This window comes from Miniopterus natalensis, chromosome 14 (genome assembly GCF_054644295.1).
Source record: "Miniopterus natalensis isolate mMinNat1 chromosome 14, mMinNat1.hap1, whole genome shotgun sequence".
NCBI classification, from domain to species: Eukaryota; Metazoa; Chordata; class Mammalia; order Chiroptera; family Miniopteridae; genus Miniopterus; species Miniopterus natalensis.
Genome location: NC_142094.1, coordinates 40697253 through 40706865, shown reverse-complemented (window position 1 = coordinate 40706865; position 9613 = coordinate 40697253). Strand labels below are relative to the sequence as shown.

The 9613-nt window shown below is 54.6% G+C and overlaps 1 protein-coding gene across 2 annotated transcripts; it reads right to left on the bottom strand.

Annotated features, from left to right (window-relative positions):
* Positions 1-687: 687 nt before the first annotated feature.
* Positions 688-8783, bottom strand: ANKRD2 (ankyrin repeat domain 2). 2 transcript variants are annotated; one of them, XM_016219869.2, is made up of 9 exons: positions 8399-8783; positions 5220-5321; positions 4306-4461; positions 4100-4207; positions 3209-3307; positions 2766-2864; positions 1817-1915; positions 1612-1710; positions 688-837 (listed from the first exon to the last, which is right to left on the bottom strand). In XM_016219869.2, exons 1-9 carry the CDS (start codon positions 8483-8485, stop codon positions 688-690), a joined length of 999 nt encoding a protein of 332 aa, XP_016075355.1. In that variant the 5' UTR covers positions 8486-8783. The 2 variants fall into 2 exon arrangements, with proteins under 2 accessions (XP_016075355.1, XP_087680282.1); XM_087824156.1 differs by lacking the exon at positions 1817-1915 and having other exon boundaries at positions 8399-8548.
* Positions 8784-9613: the final 830 nt, after the last annotated feature.

Here is a 9613-nt window from a genome sequence, read left to right as displayed (position 1 = left end):
GTCTAGTTAGAAATTCGCTGCCCCTGACTTGTCAGACCTGGGGCAGGCTGGGCCAGGTGTCCCCAGGTCAAAGGCCAGGCCTATAGGTCCCGGGGGGGGGGTATTCCTCTTCTTCCTGGGGAACAGCTGGAGAAATGCCGCAACCCAATGTCCCTCTGCCAGGTGGAGGTCTTGTTCCTGGGGTCCTGACACTAAAGGGTGTGTCTAGTGGGGCCTGGCCCTCCTCCCACAGTTTCCAGCCCCAAAGCCAGGAGCCTGCCAGCTTCCGCCTGGCAGGTCGTGGTGGCTGGAGGAGCTGACTGGCGGAGCCCTGTGGGAGGCGTGGCGGGTCCCTTGGCTGCCCCACTTCGCAACTGGGATCTTCCTTTTAAGGCTGCCGGGTGACAGGCCTGTGCTGTTCCAAGATAGCGCGGTCACAAGGAGGGGGTGATCAGGGGCAAGGGCTTTGGGACTTGGGAAGAGGGGCGACAGGGTGAAAGCAAGAAGGGGAAACACGGCAAGGCTGGCACAGGAGCCCAAGGGCTCCAAGTCCCCTCTTCCCCAGCTCATCTTGCATTCCTAAATATTTCAGACACAAACGGAAACTAATATCACACATAGCAAAATGCCTTTTTTATTGTGGTAGGTTGTGGGTGCTCCTGGGTCTTCCGCAGAGGAACGGCTCAGGTCTGGGGGCCATTCAGACGTTTACTGGGCTGGCACAGGCTGGGGGGTCTCCCGCCCACTCTCAGCAGCCCCCTCCAGCCCGTTCTGCTCTGACCCCGGCTCAGGGTGCTCCAGAGCATTCCGGGTGTCAGCTTGCCACAGCTTCACCAGGTCTGTGGGAGTCTTTCCTTCCTGGGGGAACCAAGGGATCTGGTCACTGTTCAGAAGTCTGTACCAGGAGGTGTCCTCCTCTATACCAGCGACTCCCAACGGAGCAATTGGCAATGTCTGGAGACCTTTTGTTTATCACTGCTGGGGGGTGGAGGGGGGGTTTTGGGGGGTACTACTAGCATCTTGAGGAGAGGTCAGGGATGCTGCTTAAATATCCTATAGCGCACAGAACAGCCAGCATGACAAACAGTGATCCAGCCCCAAATGTCAGTAATGCCAAGGTTGAGAAGTCCTCACACACACCCTCCCCATTACTTCCTGACTTTTCCATATCCCCTTAGCCTTTTGTAATTTAGGGGGACCCCTCCATTCTCTTCCATTTTGTGATTTCTCTGAGTTCCAAAGAAGAGCTTGGACTAGGGGACATGGGATCCTAAGAGAACTCAAGGACACCAGGAACCAATAGGGTGTGCTAGGAATGGTCATGCCAACCAAGTGCCTAGGTTCATTCCAGCTCTGTCCCTCCATGACTTTGGACTCCCTGGGGCTGGACATTAGGACTTCCTTTGGTCTATTTAGGGGCCCTTGGGAAGCCCCCTAACTGTCCCTACAGGTTATTTCTCTGCACTTGCCCTCAGGACATAGAGAGACTTGGGAAGCTGGCTGGGCCTGAAAACCCCAGGGTCCCAGAGAGACTCTCCACTGTGAAAGTTCTACATTTCCTCTGAGTGCCCAGCACAGGGCCTGGGTGTGCAGTGCACACTGATAACTGAATCAAGAAAGGGATGCACTTACCAGGTTCTTGGTCATCATGTCAGCCCCGTGTAGGAGCAGCAGTTTGATGATTTTGTAGCGGTTGAGCCTCACGGCGTCATGCAGGGCACTGTCCCCTTCCTAGAGCCAGTGTGACACTCAGCAGAGCCCACATGGGCACATGGGAGCCCTCAGGCTGCCTGCACCCCCAAGGTGGGGCAGGGCAGGAGAGAACCCAGACACTCACTCTGTCTGTGGCATTGATGTCCAGGCCCAGGGACAGAAAGTACTCCACGATCTCCACGTGCCCAGTTCGAACTGCCACATGCAGTGGGGTGCTCAGCAGCTGAGTAGGGAGGAAGCAGAAATTGTTGGCTGAAGGGATCTGAACTGTGTGCCTTTGGGAAGGGGGCTGTCTTAACTCCAGTTAATCCTTCCTCCAAGTCCTAGTGCCAAGGCCTGAGCCCTGGAGGGGCAGGGAATGCTATAATTCTCACCATCCTATCCAATAGTCTATCTCTGAAACATTATATGCTACCTCCTCTGGGAAGCCTTCCATGATTCCCCTCTCACCCAGCTATGAGCAACTGCTCACTCCTCTGCCCTTCTTTTAATAATTATAATAGATGCCATTTATTGAGAGATGACTATGTGATGGGCATGGCAAAAGCTTATAAAACATTAGCCTTATTTTGAATAAATAATCAATTTACATACATTTTCCCATCTCATCTATACAACTCTGCAAGACATTTTACAGATGAGCAATAAAGGCTCAGAGGCTGTTACTTGCTCAAGGTCACATACAAGTAATAAATAAAAGATGGTGGATGAATAAATAAATGAATGGATGAATAAGTGAATGGAAAGATGAATGAATAGATGGATAGATGGATAGACAGTAGATAGAAAGATGTTGAAGGTTTGCATTGATGAGCAAATCCTGTATCTTTTGGATAAAAGCCCCCAAGATAGTGAATCTCTTCTCCCTGCCTCTCCTCTGTTCTTCCTGCTCCCATCCGCAGATGGTGGTTTCCAAGGGCCTGTAGTTGATGGAAACGATCCATCCCTGGGCTCTGCGGCCACTCCCGAAACCAGACTCGTCCACTACCTTCCTGCTTTCCCCACTGTTCTGCCCTCTGCCTCCCACTCCCCACCCACAGCCACCCCAATATCTGGGAACATTATTGCCTCACCTTATCCCTCATATTGGTGTCTGCTCCTCGGCTTTGCAGGAGTTTCACCACCTCCAAGTGGCCCCCGCGGCAGGCCCAATGCATGGCTGTGCAATCCAACTAGAAGGGAAGGATAGGACCTAATTGCAGAACTTCAGGGAAGAAAGTGCCCTGGGGGAAAGGACCTCAGCCAAAAGGGCAGGGAGATATCCAGGAGAAAGGTACTGGGAAGAGATGGGGCACTCTAGTGCCTGGGCAGTGATCAAACAGAACATAGGAGTCCTTGGGGTCCATGTAGTCCAAGCCAGACTTACAGAGAGGAAATGAGGCCTGCCCAAGGTCATACAACCACTAGAGATGGGGCCTGGCCCCTGAGGCAGCCTGTCTGTGTCCCAGGTTGGCATACAGAGAGGGAGTCTAGACCCACCTCCTGCCTCCCAGCCAATACCTGCCCTCTCACTCACCCGGTCCTGAAAGTCCACAGTGGCCCCGCTCTCCAGAAGCTTCTCCAGGATCTCCAGGTGGCCCTCCAGGGAAGCTCGATGCAGTGCTGTTCTGCGGAACTGTCCCCATAGAGAATGTCAGGGCCTGACCTCTGGCCTCAGGCCTGAACTCATCTCCCACACAAGCTGAGGCTGAGGCTGAGGCCTTACCTTACCCAGATTGATTATGACCCCTGTGCTGGGTCCCCATATCTTCCATGTTCTGCCAGCTCCTCATATTCTATCCAGACCAGCCTTGGATCCCTCCTGTGCCCTGGGGACTCCGACCTTCTCACTGACCCCAAGCCCATCAAGCCAGGCCTTTGCACAGGCTAGTGCCTGTGCCAAAATGCCCATTTTACTCTCAGCGCTTAATGAATTCTTGCTATTCCTTCAAGATGCAGCTCAAGTACTATCATCTTCTTGAAATCTCTAGGCCAGAGCTGTCCCAGGGGCCCAGACAACCCTCCAGTGCAAGAGAGTAGTTGAGGGCCAGCTGAGTCTTCCTTGACTCTGTTTCCCCTGAGTGCCTAGCCCAGGGCCAGGATGGACAGGTACACCCTGATTACTGATTCAAGGAAAGAATGAACTTCCTCCCTTTGCAGTTGGCTTTCTGCTTTGGTCTTTTTGTTTGTTTGTTTGTTTTTTAATTCCATTCCTTTATTCCCTCGAAGAGCTACGTGACATTTGGTACTCCAGATGGGGTTCACGTTGAAAATGGTCTAAGGATTTAGATAAATTCCTGTGTGGGGAAGGGGCATCCCAAATCTTCTGAGGGATGCCTGTTCTCAAACAGGCCCACAGTTGGGTGTGGTGGGGCTGCAACTCTGAAAAGGAGGCAGGCACAGGTGAAGGGGTCGGTGAGAACATCACCTGATCGCAGGTGTCCGGGGAACCCCCATCTGCCAGAAACTTCTCGATGACCTTCATTTTCCCTTCCACAGCAGCTTTCAGGAATGTCTCCTCCTCCACAGGGCCAGTCTGAAGGGCATAAATGCCATCATGGAGGGTCCCCCCCGCAGTGATCCAGGCCTCCCCAGCTCCCTTGGCCCACACAGGTGTCGTCCCAGGACACTTACGATCTCCTCGGGCTCTGGAGGTGGCTCCTGGGCGGCCAGGGCAGCCCGCTTCTTCTGCTTCCGTTTTTTCCGTAGTTCAATGAGGTTCTGGATCCCGCCCACCTCGATGATCTCCCGCCGCAGGTCTAGGGATGTCTTGCGCACACGCTCTTGGCCCTGTGTGGGGATGGTCCATCAACCCCCACAGCGGGAGCTTGGGGACCCCTGAGCTAAGCTGGAGGGGGAGGATAGGGCAAGCTTTCAAGAGGGAAAGGATCCAAGTCTAGCTCTCCTTCCCAGGACTAGGAGAAGCAGATGAGACCCTGATGCAGGTGGCTCAGATCAGGGGGCAGGGAGGCTTGAGGGGGCTGCCTGGAAGGCCTCACACAGGGTGGGGAGTTGATGAGGGCATCTCGGGAGGCAATTCTTAGCCCAGGCCTTTAGAACAGGGTCCAAATCCTCAGCTCTCCATGCAGTTCCACTTGTGTGCGTGTGACCATAAAGGTAATATGTGATTAATATTAAAAATAAAAGTAATACAGAAGCAAAAAAGTTTTGAAGAGAAAGTCCTTCTCTCCCAGAGGTAACTTCTCCCAGACACGCTCCTATGGGATCATGCTCCACACAGTGGTCTGGAAACTGGTTTTCTCCAATCAGCGTGGTGATCTCTCCTGTCAGCGCACACAGCCCCTGAGCCCCTTCATGCCTGCACGGTGCCCTGGCATATGGCTCTCCTCTCGCTGGGCTTCCCCTGGGATCTGAGCATGTGCAGATCTGGGGAGCAGGTCTGGGGAGGGGGTGGAGGGTGGCATACATGCTACACTGCCAACCTGCTTCCAGGGGCTGCTGAGCTGCTGGTTCAAGGGCCACACCAGGAAGAGCGAGGCCATAGCCGCCTGGCCAAAGCGCAGACGCTGGACTCTCCTCCCACTTACCTTAACCTTTTGTAAGGCCAGACTCGCAGCCCCATGGTGCTTCTCGTCCTCCAGCACCAGCATGTCCATGGACAGCTTCTGGTGGGCAGTTCCTCGGAGTTTCTGACAAGCCAAGGAGAAGACGTGCTCTAGGGCCTGTCTGCAGAGCCTGGGGAGGCAGGTAGCTTCTCCCCTAACCGCCCCGAGGACACGCTCCAAGGACTTTTTCCTGCGTGGCCTCAGAGCCCTTCCTCTGCCCACTCCTGACTGTTCCTGGAGGCCCCTGGCCAGAGCAGGGCTCCTGGTGAGACGCCCTCTCCACACCAAGGGGGCAAGTTTTAGTCCCCTCTCTCAACCCCAACCCCACTCCCCTGACAGCCCTGAGTCCCCAGCCAAACAGAATTAAAAGCTACTGGAATGAATTTTCATGAAACTAAATACATTCACTTTTTCAAGCACTCAGATTATTTTTCAAACTTCTTCGGCCTTAAAATTTTACTTTGATGAAATAATTGTGATAAGATGATAGTTATTATTTTTTTTAATGGCTTAATATAAAAATTTGCAAATCTATGTCAGATACCAACTCTTTCCCCTCAGGTTTTACTGATCCATGAACTCTTAAAGCGTAGAAACTGTTGCTCTCAGGGAACCCAAGAGATGGGAGCCCAAAGTCCCCAGCTTTCACTTGAAGCGGACTCTAATAACCTTATTCCCACTGTGAAAATCCAGGTGAGACTCCTCGCAGTCTCAGCTCCGCCTGCAGCTCTGCCTGCCTGGCTGCTTCCTCCCTCTCTCCTAGAGGACCCACTCTGTGAAGAGCTGGCGCCCCCCTCTCTGAGGTCCCAGCCACCAGGAACAGTCGCCCAGCTGCGCGGGCGCTGATCAAGATGCCAGCTGGGGAGGAATGGCCAGCCTTACAGAGCTCTCAGCTCACTTTTTATCAATTCCCACTGAGTTCTGGTGTTACACTCTTCAAGGGTCGTTGAAGGCTGATTTCCCAGGTCTTTATTTGGGGGGTCCTATTGTCTACTGGCTTCTCCCTTCCACGTGGGGCTTACAAGGGTTTGAAGTCTCCCTAGTGCTGACCTCGGGCTGCAGCTACTGCTGCATGTGGCAGCCTGGCTGGGCTCCTCGTGGAGCAGCGACAGGCTGGGCTTGGATCTTAATCATCTTGGTATCCCCAGCGCCTGTGACAGGGCCCAACACATGGCAGGTGCTCGGGGGATGTTTGGAGAATAAATAAGTGAACGAGTGAATGGATGACTGCAGGGTGGGCTCAGCACCTCTGCCCGCCCCTAAGTCCTCAGTGATGACCTGACCCAGTAAGTGCCCCACAACAGAGTCTCATCCCCAGGCTGGTCTCCAGGATCCCTTTCCCTCTCCCATCCCAAGAAGCAGGCACAGGCTGGACAGAGGCTCTCCTCTGAGGACCCTACTGGGCTTGGGGCTGGTGGGAACAACTGGAGACTCTAATGTTCATTCACATCTTACCCAGACTCTATGGCCCCAGCTTCAGATTCGGCTCTGTGGGTTGGCATACAGGAGGTGCTCAATAAATGCTTATTGCATTGGATGCTAGTTGGTGAAACACAACAAAACTTCCACTCTACTTCATAGATGGTTGTACAGATGGAATGGGGGAATGCCTGTGCAATACTTAGCATAGCGCCTGGCACTTGGAGGTACTCGATGGGAAGGCTGGCTCTGTGGGCACCCAGTGTCCCGAGAGCCCTGCTGCTATATTTGTTGTATGAATGAATGAATGAGGACTGCCCCATGTCTCCTTGCTAAAGGTCTCTGTATCCAGCACTCCAAAAATGGCACGGTGGCATGATTCACCTGCCTGGCACTGATGCACAGGACCTTGGGGGAATGAGCAGTGGCATTCCTGGACATCCAGGGATTCCCAGGCCAAGACTCAGCAGGCTCAGTCCAAGCTCTTCCCCGACAAGCCTGCCTTCCCTGTCCTAGCCTTCATCTCTTCTTCCACTGGAGTCCTGATCCTCCCCCCTTCCTCACCCCACTCAGTCGCTCTTCTTCTTTTGAATGGAGTCAAACTCTAAGCTGATTTATTGTCTCCTTCCCATTCCTGTTAGGGCCAGTCTTTCCCCTCCCAGTCCTTCTCAGGAATATCAGAGCTGCCTTCTAAACTAGGTCAGAAGGCACCACCCTCCCTCCCTCAATAACATTTAGTGGCTCCCCACTGCCCACAGAATAAGTATCTTTCACATGTCCCAAACTGGTTTTTTGTCCTGCCTCCCTTCCCAGCCTTAGCCCCTGCTACCAGACTTTCTCATAACAGTCATGCTTTCACCCTCCCAAACTTCAGCGCCTGTCTTTTCCTCAGCCTGGAATACTCTCCCCACTCCTGATCGCCACTCACCATTCTTGAAGGCCGAGCTCAAATGCCATCCTGTCCACAAAGTCCTTGAGGGCCCACAGTTGGAATGACCTCCCCACCTTTTGTGCTCCTTCACTTCTTTCTGATTTAACATCTCTATTTCACCATTCCTTCACTCTGCTGTTTCTTAGTAAACTGTGCACCTGACAAATGTTGGCTAAAATGAATGCAGGTTGGTAAAAGGGAGGCAGAGGCCGGCCTTACAGGTCCTCTCAGTCCTCACAGAACTGGGCACTTGGCAGAACAGATTCTAGGTCAAGTATTAGTTTAAATAAAATGAAGAGTAGGATAAGCTCTCTCGCTCCTCCCACAATTTCCTTATTCCAGAGAAAATGCAGTTGCCCAGAGCTCCATGCTCCAAAGTCCCCTGCAAGTGTGGCTGGCAGTCCTGGGAAAACTCATGCTTCCTTTCCCAGCAGCCCTCCCTCCCTCCCTCTGCTTCCAGCCTTTCTTCTTCAGTAACAAACACTGTCTCCCACCCAGAAACTGGGGGATCTCAGGGGCCCACATTCCCAGGCAGCAGGCTTGCCTCAGGCCCAGGCAGGTGGGCAGGGTCTCGGGGAGCCCAGCTTGGCTCACCCACCCCACTGCCCCTCGGTCCCTCAGTTCTTGGGGCCGACGCCTCAGTCTCTCACCGCCAGCAACCCTGTCCACCAGGAGCACCCTGTGGCTGGAATGGAGCTCTAGGGACACCTGTCCCCCTTCCCGCCACAGGTGTGGCAGCCAGCCTCTTCCTTCCCTTGACAGCAGAGCTGGGTCTCCTGGGAAGCCCCGCACCCCCGCGCCTCTGCGGTACCTCCTGCGCCTCCTCCTGCGCCAGCCGCTCCTCGATGAGGGCCGTGGCGCTCTGCACCGCCTCGGGGCCCGCCATGGTGCCGTCCATGACCCGCTCCCTCACCCGCTCCCTCGGGCCAAGAGCCACGGGGGCTTTATAGACCAGGGAACCCACCCCGCCCTGCTGGGCGCCTTTGCTATGAGCTCACCGGCTCAAATCTCCACCTGCCTCCCCCACCTGTCACCTTCACCCCGGGCAGCCCCAGGGAGCAGGGGGAGGCAAGGACAGTTGCCCCCCACAACCCCTGGCCTATTGGAGCCAGAGGGCACAGCACCCCGAGAGCAGGGGCTATCGGAAGGAGCCTGCCCAGCCTGTCATGAGTGCTTGGGCCCAGCTGGTCCTTAGCCAGGGCAGCTAGGCTGCACGTAGGGCCCACTGGCTGCTCCTAGCCCCGATGGCAGTGCCACCTGCTGGACACCTGGAAACTGGTGTGTGCAGATCCTGAGACACTGTGTCCTTGGTGATGTTAAAGTAAAATCTCTGACAAATTGAGAGCATGTGCTGGCTTGCTGGCAAGGGGGCCCAGCTAGTGCTAGCCAGGGGGCCTAAAAGCCAAATGTGGGGACCCAAGACAGTCCTGTGTTGTGGGCTGTCCTCTGAACAGGCCCTGCTGGCTCTGGAAAGGGGCAGACTGCTTCATCTGGGCTGGAGTGGCAGGGTGGCTGGTGGGGATAAGGGCAGCTGCTTCCCTCTTTGCCCACAACTCATGCAGGCCTTTGTCTCTCTGGGGTCCCACAGCACCCCCTAGCAAAGCATCCCTGCGTTTGGCTGTATGTCCATTAGTCCCTGACAAACCTCATCAGGGGGCCTCTGTGGGAGGTGCAGGGTCTTGCTTCAACAGGGGTCACAGGAAGCCAGTGGGAGGGACAGAGGGCAGTGCCAAGCCCAGATGACTGATTGTCCTTTTCTCCCGTTTCCCTGTCAGGCCACCCTGACTGGGGACCAGCCATGCTCAGAGAAAGAAAACTACTCCCAACTGGAGAAGAAGCGGGCCTGAACTTGCTCAGCCCCACACCTGGAACTGTGGGAGCCGGCCTGGGTCGCCATGACCCATGTTTCACCTGCCAGTGAACCACGGCCACCACTGTTCTGTAACACTCACGTGGCCGGACCTGAGCTAAACCACGGTATCCAAGAGTACCCTCTCTGCTTATATGCACACTTTTCCCTAAGGAA

What these genes read in the sequence shown, in the direction of transcription:
- ANKRD2 (XM_016219869.2), bottom strand. Translation starts at nt 8,485, where the DNA reads ATGGACGGCACCATGGCGGGCCCCGAGGCGGTGCAGAGCGCCACGGCC. An exon ending in ACATCAATGCCACAGACAGA is followed by an intron (nt 1,711 to 1,816) that starts GTGAGTGTCTGG and finishes CACTGGCTCTAG; the next exon opens with GAAGGGGACAGTGCCCTGCA. An exon ending in ACATGATGACCAAGAACCTG is followed by an intron (nt 838 to 1,611) that starts GTAAGTGCATCC and finishes TGGTTCCCCCAG; the next exon opens with GAAGGAAAGACTCCCACAGA.